The sequence below is a fragment of the Telopea speciosissima genome, chromosome 2 (genome assembly GCF_018873765.1).
Source record: "Telopea speciosissima isolate NSW1024214 ecotype Mountain lineage chromosome 2, Tspe_v1, whole genome shotgun sequence".
In the NCBI taxonomy this organism is placed as follows: Eukaryota; Viridiplantae; Streptophyta; class Magnoliopsida; order Proteales; family Proteaceae; genus Telopea; species Telopea speciosissima.
Window position 1 is genome coordinate 58,837,256 of NC_057917.1, and position 13,571 is coordinate 58,850,826.

At 41.0% G+C, this 13,571-nt stretch overlaps 1 protein-coding gene across 1 annotated transcript in view; it reads right to left on the reverse strand.

Moving 5' to 3' along the window:
- Positions 1-3,097: 3,097 nt before the first annotated feature.
- The window catches only part of LOC122651780 (transcription initiation factor TFIID subunit 5), a 65,661-nt gene continuing 55,187 nt past the window's right edge, over positions 3,098-13,571 (reverse strand). The window contains exons 15-20 of the mRNA XM_043845311.1: positions 9,113-9,229; positions 4,065-4,330; positions 3,855-3,950; positions 3,686-3,761; positions 3,495-3,581; positions 3,098-3,357 (exon numbers count right to left, since the gene is read on the reverse strand). Of these exons, the coding sequence (XP_043701246.1) occupies positions 3,525-3,581; positions 3,686-3,761; positions 3,855-3,950; positions 4,065-4,330; positions 9,113-9,229 (612 nt within the window). The 3' untranslated portion in view covers positions 3,098-3,357; positions 3,495-3,524. The remainder of the gene's footprint in view (positions 3,358-3,494; positions 3,582-3,685; positions 3,762-3,854; positions 3,951-4,064; positions 4,331-9,112; positions 9,230-13,571) is intronic.

Consider the following 13,571-nt stretch of genomic DNA (forward strand, 5'->3'; position numbering starts at 1 on the left):
CGTCCCTTCCTTTTAATTTCCCTTGCTTCCAAACGAATAAAAAAATTTTAAAATTTTTTTTTGACAATCAGATAAAATCTTTGCATGGATAGGTTTCTTGACATGTCACCTATTTCTACCATGTAGAGGGGTGACATAGTAACTCTCATATTCAAATTTAATAAAAAAACATATCCCCCAATCCATATGTGGCTGGCTTACTGATTATTATCCTCTCCAATTCCCTATACCTCGGCAATGCGGCAGTGCTAGTGTGGATGTCTGACACATGGCAACTCAAACATCCAACGGTCTAAGCTCAACATAGTCAATGAGCTTGGACCGTTGGATGTCCGAGCTACCACATGTTAGAAATCCATACTAGCACTGCCGCACTGTCGAGCTATAGGGAATTGGAAAGGATACTTTTCCTTGGCTTACGTGCAAGATAAGGGGAAAAAAATCCTCTCCAATTCCCTAAAAGTGCAGTGCGATGAAGTTCGGGTGGAGATGTTGACACCTAGCAGGCACGACATCCAACGATGCCGAGCACGAGAAGAAGAAAAAAACAGGGGAGGTGCAGCTCAGATCGTTGGATTTTCACACAAATCACACAAAAAGGGCGTACACAATGCACGAGGCTCCCGCCATCGCAAGGTCTGGTGAGGGTCATAATGTAGCAGCCTTACCCCTACTTTCATATAGAGACTGTTTTCAGACTCAAACTCATGACCACATGATCACAATGGAGCAACCTTTACTGTTGCACCAAGGCCGCACAACAATCCCAAAAGGTTAACTGACTTTTAGGATCATGGAATGGCTGGAAGCTAGAATGACTCTCCAGTTATACGTTAAAAGTATTTGGAATATTGAACTTTATGAAATTAAGACTATGTTTGGTCAGCATTGCATTAATCTAACTTTACAATTTCACCGCTTGCAATCCATTGATTAAAATAATTTAGTATTTAGAGTAATAAAACAAAGGATATTTTAAAGGGTAAAGTACACGTACCCCCTATAATGCACCCAATGTTCCTCGTACCCCCTAAGCTTATGATAAGTCCACGTACCACCCCTCAATATTCCACGTACCACCCCTAATGCCATTTAAGTCCACACCAAGGGTTAAATGCTAAAAAATGACCAAACTACCCTTTCTTCTATCTTTTCTAAAATTTGAAGAGACCTAATTGCCCTAACCTATTTGCTAAAATTTAAAAATACCAAAATGCCCTCATCTTCCCCAAATCATTATCTCTTTTACATACCCAATACCACCACCACCACCCACCATTAACACCATCACCACCGTGAAGCCCCACCTCCAACACCACCGCCACCCACCACCATTAATACCACCAACCATCTTCTTCCCTAGATCGTTTCTCCAAAATATGAAACCCTAAACCCATTTTAGGGTTTCAAAACCCCACTGCCGCCTTTAGCAGCGGCCGGCCCTCTGGTTTGATTGGTGGTTGTAGAAGAAGATTCAGGTATCTCCGAAAAACCATTAACCATATCCTTTCTTTATCTGCAATTTTTACCTTATTTTTATTAATGTGTGTGATCCCTTGCTATTTCATACCAATTGTTATTAGCGGGATCCGCTGGAAGGGATCTCTACGTCATGCCTGCCATCTCTCTAATTCTAATTGATATCCTATTGTAACTCAATCTAGACTCATATTCTACAATTTGGGTATTTCTCTTTCTCTTTCTCTTTCTCTTTCTCTTTCACTGCGGTTCTGTTTCTCAGTTCTTTGGTTTTCAACGTACTGTTGTCATTATTTCAATATATTTTCTAATGGAGAATACTCAATTTGCCACGGTTACAGGCGAGCTCCATGGTGAGCTTGGCACTACTCAATGGTGGGATTGACATATTATCCCCATATCATCTTCACCATTCAATGCTACCTGAGATCAACACTATTTGGCGGCCGGCCCTCTGGTTTGGCCGCTGCTAAAGGCGCCAATGGGATTTTGAAACCCTAAAATGGGTTTAGGGTTTCATGTTTTGGAGAAACGATCTGGGGAAGAAATGGTTGGTTGTATTAAGGGTGACGGCTGGCGGTGGTGCTGGAGGTGGGGGTTTCACGGTGGTGATGGTGTTAATGGTGGGTGGTGGTGGTGGTATTGAGTATGTAAAAGAAGATAATGATTTGGAGAAGATGAGGGCATTTTGGTATTTTCAAATTTTAGCAAATAGGTCAAGACAATTAGGTCTTTTCAAAATTTTAGAAAAGATAGAAGAAGAAATGGTAGTTTGATCATTTTTTAGCATTTAATAGTTGGCGTGGACTTAAATGGCATTAGGGTGGTAAAGCAGGGGTGGTACGTGGAATATTGAGGGATGGTACGTGGACTTATCAGAAACTTAGAGGGTTACGAGAAATATTGGGTGCATTACAGGGTATGTGTACTTTACCCTATTTTAAATGCCTTTGATTGACCCACCTTAAACTTTGAGCTCTTTAAAAGGGCACGGCATTTAAGACTTGGGAGAGACTGATTATTGGGCTCCTCACTTCTTTTCCCTTCCAACCCCTCAACAACCAAACCCCTTCCCCCCCCCCCCAAAATTTGTAATGGGTAATGACCGACTAATCAGCACAAGAAAAGGAATCAGGATCGTCTCCAGGGAGAGACGTGCACCCAGAGGATATCCAAATATTGAGCTGTGCTGTACACATCTCGTGCGACACAGCCCAACGGCTGGCATCATCCTGGGTTCCCTGGAGACGAGCTAATGCAAAACCAACAAAGGGCCAAATAGTACGTTTGGCTTAAATTTGGACTAGACAATTTACATTTTTTGTTTCAGGCACAGCTTTGGATCCATCAGGGAGGTCCGGCACATATACTAACCATACCAGTCCTGCACAATTAATAGATCTGCGGGATAAACTCGACACTTCAAACAGATATTCCATCGTATGATAGGAAGTTCGATGAAAGGGTTTCGTAGCAAGACATTGAAATGAGGAAAGCGCATCTTACAAAATAAACAAAACAATCTTCCGACAAATATGAATAAGAAGAAGAAGAATTGGCAGCCTATCCTATATGTTTTCCATGTTAAGTTATAGAAAAAAATATATAATTGTCTGAGCAGGCGAACTCCCATTTCATCTGTTGCTCAATGAATCCACAAGATACACAAATAGCGACCCAAGTTGCCAACCATACTCAAAAGTTTCACGGTCGCGTAGCAATTTTTATATGTATCCAAGTTACGAAAGCTCCATCCTGAACCAGCATGGTGAAAATCAAATGGTTAGATGATTCCTATCTGCCATATCTTTCTTTGTTGCACACAAGCTTACCATCAACTGAAATCTTTTGTGCTGGACTGAGGCTCAAATAGAGGACCTAAACAAAATTTATAAAAAAATAAAAATCAAAATGAAGCAGGAGGAGAAATCAACAAACTATAGCTAAAGGTATAATCAAATGAAGACGTAGAACTAGAACAACGTAAGACTTTGCATGAATGAGCTCCAACTTACTTCCTGAATTCAACAGGCATCGACACAGCTTCAATTATACGCTTTTGACAGCACTCCAGCAGCAAACAGAAGATTTCTTCGAGAAAACTGGCTCAGAAACAGAATAAAGATTAAATCATCAATTAATTATTTATCATTAAAGTAAAGAAAAGGTCTTATCACAGTTCGTAAGAATGCATTCAAATTCTTACCCGCAAAGAGTAAACTGGAGTCGACTTGGTTGGGAGAGTCTTCAATGATCTTAGTCTATTCGTGCTTCCTGCTTTGCTGATCAGAAGACAATGTAAGTGGTAAATTTCAATTCAAGAAAACAGTTCAAAAGATAAATCCAGTCAAGGTTTCCTCCCTCATGTGACTTACTTCTCTTCTGTTCTCGGTGTCTTGGTGCTTGCTGTCACATCCCATAATTTCACAGTACAATCAGCAGACCCAGAAGCCAAAAGCGAACCTTCACAACTGACAAGTCCAAGAACAACAAATGCTAAGTAACCAGATTTTATCAATCATGTAACAAGAGATTGTTAGATGATTCGGAAAATTAACTGAGAATTTAAGCATCAATTATTGCACCTAAAAGCAAGCGTCCATACACATGATGTGTGCCCTATCAAAGGTGTGACACAACGACCACTTGAAAGATCCCACATCATGATCATCCCATCTTCATCACCTGATGCCATGTACCGCCCATCAGGTGACATTGCCAAAGATAGGACCATACTCCGGTGACCAATGAAAATGCGAACACACTCTCCACTCTGCACATCCCACAATCTTACAGTCTTGTCACTTGATCCAGTTGCGACATAGTTACAGTTCACATGCCATTGCACACACTGAATCACGAAATACACTCCAATTAGAATCAGTTTTGAAATTATTTGAAACAAGTAAAACACAAAATTATGAATCATAATTTTCCAATTAGAGCCTCATGTAAATAAGGCATGAACATGAAGCAGCTAGAATTGAACTGCCTAAATCTAAGAAGAAATACAAGGGATAAGCGAGCGATTAGGTGTTTCAGTTAGTTATAATACAACAAATCCCAGATTAATTATATATTTTTCAGCAAAAGCTATGATTTGGAAAAAAAATTGCCCCCTTTGGACAATTTCTTTTTTGTTCGTTCTTGGACACAGATTTATAAACAATGAAAGAAAAGAAAATTACAAAAAAAGGGTTGATCTGAACAAGGGAATCAGAAAAGGCAAACCCCCTCTCCCTCCTTTTCCTTTGGGTTGTATGAAGCTCAACTGCAATTGGTTCTTTTTATGCAACCTTGGACCACCTGGGATAGGCGGGATCATTAAACTGGAACTCTGAAGGATGGTTCGGAAAAAACTATCTTAAATGCATGATTTTGGTTTGTCAGCTTCAAAGCCTTCTCTACATGATGCATGGTTTTGGTTTGTCAGCTTCAAAGCCTTCTCGATATGATCAGTGAATATATGGGGGGGTGGGGGGTGGGGTGATGCAAGTCCAAGCAGCCGCAAGAAGAAGAGACAGCCCTAAGCTTAGGGCCGATTGAGGAGCCTTAGTTTTTATGCTATGCTTAGCTTCTTTTGTAAACTTAAATTGAACCAGGTTCAATCTTTGGTTCAATTGAACCAGGTTCAACCTTTGGTTCAATTTAAGTGATTCACTCCTATTGGCTAGGAGTTAACCTATTTCTATTGGTCCTTAGAGGACCTTGTATTCCTATTGGTCCTTAGAGGGTCATTTTAGCTTGTATTAGGGTTTGGGCCTTTGGCCATCTTATTAATAGCTCAGAGAATCGTGGGAGGCTCCCCACTTTTGGTTGTTGTTAAAATCTGTTTCAGCTTTGCTGCCATGCTCCCTTTGTGAGTGTTCCTTGAGAGTTACTTCAAGAAGGCCTTGTAGATCTCAAGGTGAAGGAATCGGTGGACTCCGATTGACTCCCTGCATCTGTTTAGATCGGGAGGTTTTCTTCTACAGCTTCTAGTTGCTGTTCTACAAATCCAGTAAGTGTTTCTAATTGCTGCAATTACTTTCCATCTTATTCCTCCATTAGAATCCATCCAACTTTCAGTCACAGCATCCCTAGACCAGTCCCCTCACTCGATCCTAAGTTCTGTCCCATTTATTACCTCAAATCCCACATCCCTCCTCATATCCATTAAACCCTAAATAACCTAGAACCTGTCCAGACCTAACCAACCCTCAAAACCCCTCCATATTAGGATCAAACCTTCCTCTCCCTATGTGGGAAATTCGATCCAAATCTTGGACCAAACCCCCATTATAAACCCAAAAATCACCACCTTCTCCTTCCCAAAATCACCACCTTCTCTTTCCCCAAAACCAAACCCGAAACCCTAATTTTTCGGATTTTGAAATTCTCATTCAAAACTCACAAAACCAGGTTCTTTAGACTCCCCTAAACCTGCCCTGCTTTACCCTATAAAATTCAAACCCAATACCCCAAGTCCAACCCTTGCCTTGACCAAGTTCATCAAAATCTGCCCTCTAAACCAGTAGCTTAACAGAATTTTGTTTGACCTGGTTCCTAGTAGATCTAACATCTAGCTAGGACGACATTACCCCTTTTGCGATTGATCCTGTTGTCTAGCTCTCCTAGTAGGTCTCCTACCTATCTAGGACGACATTATTTGGGGGGGTGGGGGGTTTGGATTATGCAAATGTAATAGATAGTATGGAGGTGGAGGAAGAGGAGGTTGGTCATAGCTGTCATGGTCAAAGTTTAAAGTATCGGTATCAGGTATCGCATCGGAAGGGTGATTTTAAGAGACGTATCGTATTGTATCGTATCGAAGAGACGTAAGATACACATGGAAATTTTTAGGATACATGCGAAATACAATTTTGACGCATAAAACACTATAAAGAAGTAATATGTAAAATATAGTTTATAAGAGATGTATCAACTGTATCGATCAGTATCGACCACATTGGGTCACGTATCGACCCTATATAGTTGATACTTGTTTAGGTATCGTATCGTGCTGTATCGTAGAAGTACCCTAAAAATAAGATACGTATCAGCGGATACGTTAACAGACTTAAAACCTTGGTAATGGTGTCTAAGGCTCTGTATGGTAACGTCCTTTTTTAGTGTTTTTGGTGATTTTCTGATTTTTTGGAACATAAACATGCTAAAAACTGAATGGTATGTCCGGTTTGATTTTTTGTTTTTTTGAAACGAACCGGGCACTTGGCACACTTTTAGCATACATTTGCAAAACACAAAATTGGTGTTTCTCACTAGGGAGAAACACTTCTACCAATTTTCGAAGAAACACAAGTCCAACTTAAGTTAACGAGGGCAAAACTGGAATTTTTCATCTAAACATAACAATAGTGTAAAAGGAGCCCTAAATCGCAAAGGCTCTCTCATCTTCTCAACTCATCTTAGCAAGAACGATGACCTCTGCAACTCGCCTTCTCCATCTTCGCTTAACAACCTCTGCAACTCGACCTCTCCTCTTCGTGCACAACCTCTGCTACACAACCTCTCCTCTTCGTGCTTGACCTCTGCAACTCGTCCTCTCCATTTTTGTGCTTGACCTATGCAACTCGACCTCTCATCTTCGCATTCCAACTCTGCTGTTCCGTGAAGACTCACCTACAACCTCTACTCCTCATCCCAAGACTCACCGTTGGTTAATTTGTGATTTATGATAAACCCTGATCCACAAATGGCCACTCCCAGAGTCCCTCCTTCCACAGGAACTCGGAAGGATTTTCAGCAACTTCCATTGCTGCTCGAAGCACGGCTTCTTCGTTCTCGATCGTCGGTTGCTCCTTGTTGCTCCTTGTTGCTCCTATGTCTCAGGTTTGGATGGTTTTAGGCTTCAAATTTGTTGAATGAAATTGGGAGAGTGTTGTCTTCTGTGGTGGAAATACTGAAATTGAAGGTCCCTTTTCTTCTTTACTTGTTGGCTATGAACACCATACATGTAAAGTTACCTTCAGTAGGTAACTCTGTCTACCAGCAATTCCAATTTAACTACTCCAGCTTGTAACCCTAAAGAAAGATATGGTTTCCTTCTTTATTTGCCACCATTTTTTTCCCTTCTTTTTATCATTTTGAATTTGTTATAAAAGCTTCTCGTTTGTGACTTATGAATACCCAGTTCCTTCCAACACAATGTTCCGTTATGGTTTAAATGTTCAAACCAATCCCTTCAACAGATCGATAACACAACTCAATTTCTACATCTCACCAAAATTCCAATCTTTGTAACAAATGGAATTCCAACTAATTCTCGCCTTAGTGGTTCACTTCAGATTCACATAACCCTTCAAATTCCTTTCAATCTGTGTTCCTTCAACCTTCTTCCTCATATCCAATGCTAAGAGGAGGTTCAGGCATGGGACTATATAGGGGTTGTGTGTGTGAGTCAAGTGTAGCTAGGTCTGTGAGTGAGTGTGAGTGTTTGTGTGGCTATGGGGATAGGTTGGGCAGCAAGGCGAAGGGGAGAGTTGTAATCCAGGTGTGAGGGTTTAGTGTGGGTATCTCTGTGTGTAGTGGTGGTGATGGGGAGGGGCTATTGAGACGGGTGCAATCGGCTATTGAAATGATTCTGTTAAGTGCGACCCATACAGATTTCTGTTTCTTCTAAGTTTCAGAAACTTTTTTTTTTTTCAGGATTACCACAGCATTTCATGACCCAGAAACGCTCAAAAAACACAGAAACACATAAAACTGTGCAGGACCCAAAAACACAAAAAAAACCAGAAGCGTTACCATACAGAGCCTAAGCAACCCAAGGTGTTGGAGGGGGCCTGGACGCAAGGCAACACCAACAAGGCATCCAAGGTGATGCCTGAACTATGAGCCTGGTATGTGGTAGCTACAAGTTGAGAGACAGAAAAGAGAATGATTTGGCTTGTCAATGAGACAGAGGCCACCACTTTATATATAATCCTGAGAATATTACAAGTATGGTATGATTGCATAATCACACAATTAACACATTAAACTTGTGCATAATGAATCTAGACACTCTAATGTACCTACTTACATTACACAATTTACCAAGAGAACCAAACCAGTAGAGAACCGAAACAAACCAATCTTCAACACTTCAACAAGTTTAAACCTTGTTCGAATGGATGCCTAGATCAACTAACAAGATAATAGGACAACTTGATCAGAAAAAAGGTAATTAGAGCCAGGATAAGCTATGGGACACATCTTCAGCTGTAGCATTTCATGCGGCTTTGTTTCTGCCACTTACTCTTCCATCAGATTGTTGTATTTTCAATTGGTTTAAGAAGCTCTTATTGTAAAGCCATGTGCTCATTTTTTCCATTTTGAATAATGTACTGTTAATCAAGATCAAGACCAAGAGAGAGAGAGAGAGCAAAAGAATGGTAATAAGTATTGGTATTGTATCTGCTGATACGTATAGGTATCGCCGGAGACCGTTACCGATATGATACCAATATGGATCAGTGGTGTCAGTATATATTGAGGCTAAAATGGTCCAAAAATAGACTTTTATCCAAATTTGAGGATAAAATAGTGTGATCTGGCCTCTGATATGGCCGATCCTTTTTGGTCTCAGCAGAGACCAATATTGTTAATGATACCACAATTTAAATCCCTGAGGGAGAGAGAGATTACTCACATCGACATCAGATAAATGTCCTGCCATGATTCTTAGAGGCTGTATTCTGTCCATGGACCAAATCCTAGCAGTCCGATCATGTGAAGAGCTCGCAAAATAATGCCCAACAGGACTAAACTGCCCTCAAGAAATGCCCAAAAAAAGAAGAAGGATTTATTACTAACATTTCAAATTACTTGATCAAAACAAATTTTAAACATAAAAAATGTCAATTGTTGACAAAACTACAATTACTACAAACTTAAAGTCAAGAATGGAACAAGGAAGCACTTGCTTGAGAAATGCAAAAAAAATAAAAAATGATTTATTACTAACATTTCAAATTACTCGATCAAAACAAATTTTAAACATTAAAAATGTCAATTGGTGACAAAACTACAATTACTACAATGCAACTTAAAGTCAAGAATGAAACAAGGAAGCACTTGCTTGAGAAAAGTGAGAATCCTAAAGCAATAAATCTATAGAGAAACTAGTAAATGGACAAGTGCATAAAAGTTTACAAACTTAATATATAAAAATAGGGAAAAGGCTGGGCACACTGCCAGGCTGCCCAGCCATGTGTCGGCCTCTCCCCCTCCCCCCTCCTTGTGAAATGACATCGATGCCCAGCCTTGTCCCACCCTCCCATTGGTGCATGCCGCTAGCTTGCAGCAAGCGGGCGGCATGCCCAACCCTTCCCCATAAAAATATCATATGTTTAGTGAATTTTCTAAGAAGGAAATCCCCAACCAGTGTTTTAAGGAACAGAACAACAGTATTCAGGAAGCCATTCTGGAAATGTGTGTCCCCCCCCCCCCACCCCCACCCCCTTATGAAATGACACACATGCCCAGCCTTGTCCCGCCCTCCCATTGGTGCATGCCGCTAGCTTGCAGCAAGCGAGTGGAGTGCCCAACCCTTTCCCCATAAAAATATCACCGTTTAGTGAATTTTCTTGAGGAAATCCCCAAGAAATATGTGTGTGTGTGTGTGTGAAGAGAGGGATTCTAGAATCTGAACCAATTTCCAATGACTGACTTGCAGTACCAGAAAACCTACTAGAACATGTTCGGAAACTAGAAGTTTATCAGCACGCAGCAGAATTGATTTATTAAACAAATTAAAAACCAACTCAAAGCTGAGAAAAACCAATGGATATAAGCTGATCTACTACAACATAACAAATAAATAGTAGCTAAAGACATTGAGTAGCATGAACAGAGGGCGAAAAAAAGTATATACAAAAAGGACAGTCGACAAAGCTTATTGAATAATGCGTATAATTAAAATAGAGGGTCAATATAGATATGCCCTACAGAGTCGAGTCTAGACCAACTATCAGGATGTTCCATCCAGGAGAAGAGACTACGAATATGGTAAGTGGTCCAAAAAGAATAGTGAATGCATCAGCTGATGAGGCAAAAATTTGACCTAGCAGATGGTAGCCATTAAAAATTGGGCCTGACCTGTATATTTCCCTGTCTCCGGCCATTCTGCTTAAAGTGCCATAACCAAGATACTGAAGACTATTATCATCCCATGTGATTATAGTTGTTGTAATATGGGTTCAAGGGTAGAATAGTCATAAGGGTATTTCTGTCCTTGTACTCATTCCAAAATGTTCTTCTCGTTATTATAAATAAAGATGGTTGTAGTCACTCTGACTTAAGCCAGTATTCACGGAATTCTACATGGCATCAGAGCCAAAAATATTCCAGGGGTATGGAAATTAAGTTTTTTTCTTTTTTTTCTTTTTTTTTTTTCTTCTCTCTCTCTTCTCCATCGTGATTCAGCCCTAAGGCCAGCCACCACCGCAAGCAGCAGGCTCTCTTCCACCTTCCGCCAGCCCATCCACCACCTACTGCCACCTCCGCCAGCCCCTCCACCACCCTCAGCCAGGCCTCGACAGCCCCTCCACCACCTCCGCCAGCCTCTCCACCACCTTCCGCCACTCCCTCCAGCCCTCAGGCCTCTCTCCCTCTCTTTTTCCTCTCGCAAGAGGTTTTTTCCCTCCTTGCCGAGATTTTTTACCCACACTTGGTGGTGATTTGACTCCCACCGAGGGTTTTTCACCTTCCCTCCTTATGTTCTAAATTTTTTGGGGGATTTATTTCTGTCTTTTTTTTAACTGTCATCATGCCTGACAACTCTAAGATCTCTTCTGCCTCATCTGGTTCTGATGGTTCGTCGCAACGTGACTTCATTCTGTTTCTGGTGAATCCCATCAAGTTGAATGGCAGTAATTATTTGTTACGGTCTCGCTCCTGTTTATTTGCGATTGGTTCCCGTGGTCTCTCTGGCTACATCATGGGCACTCAGGTCAGGCCTGATGAGACTGATTCTGCACAGGATCGATGGATGAACTTCAATTTCTTGGTTATGTCATATTTGGTTAATTCCATGGACCAAGATATTGTCGAGCGCTATCTCCTTGATTCGGCTGTGAAGATTTGGAAGACAGCCAAGGACACCTATTCTCAGGTTGGGAATGCTGCCCAATATTATGAGCTTCGTCAGAAGATTCACTCTACCAAGCAGTTGGAGTTGACTCTGTCTCAGTATTACAAATTTACAATACAATGTGTACTATGTGGCAGCAGTTGGACTTTCTGGGCACCTTCACCTTCACCTGCGATGTTTATGCCACGGCCTTCCATAAGTGGGAAGATGGTTTATGTGTTTTTGATTTTTTGTCCGGCCTCAATATTGAGTTTGATCAGATCTATGCCAATATTTTGAACCGAGACCCACTTCCATCTCTGGATCAGGCTTATGCGATTCTCTAGGCTGAGGACAGTAGGAGTACAGCCATGGTTCATCATGTTACTCGGGAACGATCGGCTATTATCTCTGGTTCACAGGCTTCCCAAGGAAATTCTTCCCGGTCTGCTAGCACAAATCGGACATCTGGTGATCGCCCTGCCATTAAATGCGATCAATGTGGGAAGGAGTGGCATACCAAAGACTAATGTTGGAAGCTTCATGGTCACCCTGCAAAGACTCGCGAACGTGGGAAGGGTGGTTCCAATCGGCCTAGCAACACCCGTGCTCATCAGGCAACTACTGACGAACAGCCTGATCAATCTCTTCCCAAGTTGTGGCTGAATTGCAAAATCTTCGGGATATGGTGAATCGATTGGACACATCTTCGGCATCAGTATCTCCTTCCATGACTGCCTCGGCTTTGTCTCTGCCTACCAATCCAAATTCATCTTCTTCCACAAGTATTTCATTTGGTGGGAACTGTACCTCGGTCATGCCCGATTCTAGGGTAATTGACTCAGGGTCAACCGACCATATACAGGTTCTTTTGTTTTTTCCAAATATTTCTTTCTGGTCATCACACGGTTCATGTTGCTGATGGGTCTCTTTCTCCTATCTCGGGGAAGGGATCTGTCTAGTGCACTTCTTCTCTTAGCCTTTCATCTGTGTTACATGTTCCAAAGTTTACTACAAATTTGCTTGCCATTAGTAGTCTAACTAAGGATTTAAACTGCAAAGTAACATTTTTTCCAATCTATTGTCTGTTTCAGGACTTGGCAACAGACAGTACGATTGCATGTGGTAAAGTGGTTGGTGGTCTGTATGTGCTTGACAGTTCCTGGGCAGCTTTGACATCTCAGCCGGCATCTTTTGATTTTGATTCTTCACTATTTGAGTTGAATAATTGGCATCGTCGTTTGGGGCATCCTCCTATAGGAGTTTTATTTGATTTATTTCCTAGTCTAGTGAAACGGTGTAATAAACATAATTTTTCTTGTGATGCTTGCACTTTGGCCAAGCAAACTAGAAGCATTCTTCCTATTTCTGATAATCGAAGCAAAGTGCCTTTTGGCTTGATACATTCTGATGTGTGGGGCCCTGCCCGATGTATTTCTACTTCTAGATTTAGATGGTTTGTCACTTTCATTAACTGTTTTAGCCAGACAACTTGGGTGTATTTGATGCATAGTAAAAGTGACGTCTTCACTTGTTTCACTCTATTCTAAGGGTGTCAAAATGGAACCGAAACCGATTGTCGAAACCGGAACCGACCATGTACAATCAAATCGAAACGCACCGCATAAAAACGACGCGATTATGATTTCATAGGTTCTATTATCAGTTCGGTTCGATTCAAAACCGGAAAACCGTCGGTTAACCAAATAGAAACCGGGTAGAAAACCAAGATTAGGAATATTCTTATTTGTTTAAGAATGGGGTTAAGCACTCTAAAATATTAGGACTCCTTACTGAGATTTTTTTGAATTTCAGTTTGAGTGCCAAATTTATGAAGGGACAGAAAGTATTAGTACAAGCATGTCTTAGTGGACTTTGTTAATGAATTGAGTGGGGTATGGATTGGTGATGTCCTCAGGTTGATTTCTCTTGCGGTACTTTGTGGCCTTGAATAATCACTTAATTAAAATTATCATTGCAACTAGCATGTCTAAGTGAACTTTGCCCAAAGTTAGATGTCTATGAAACAATATAATTT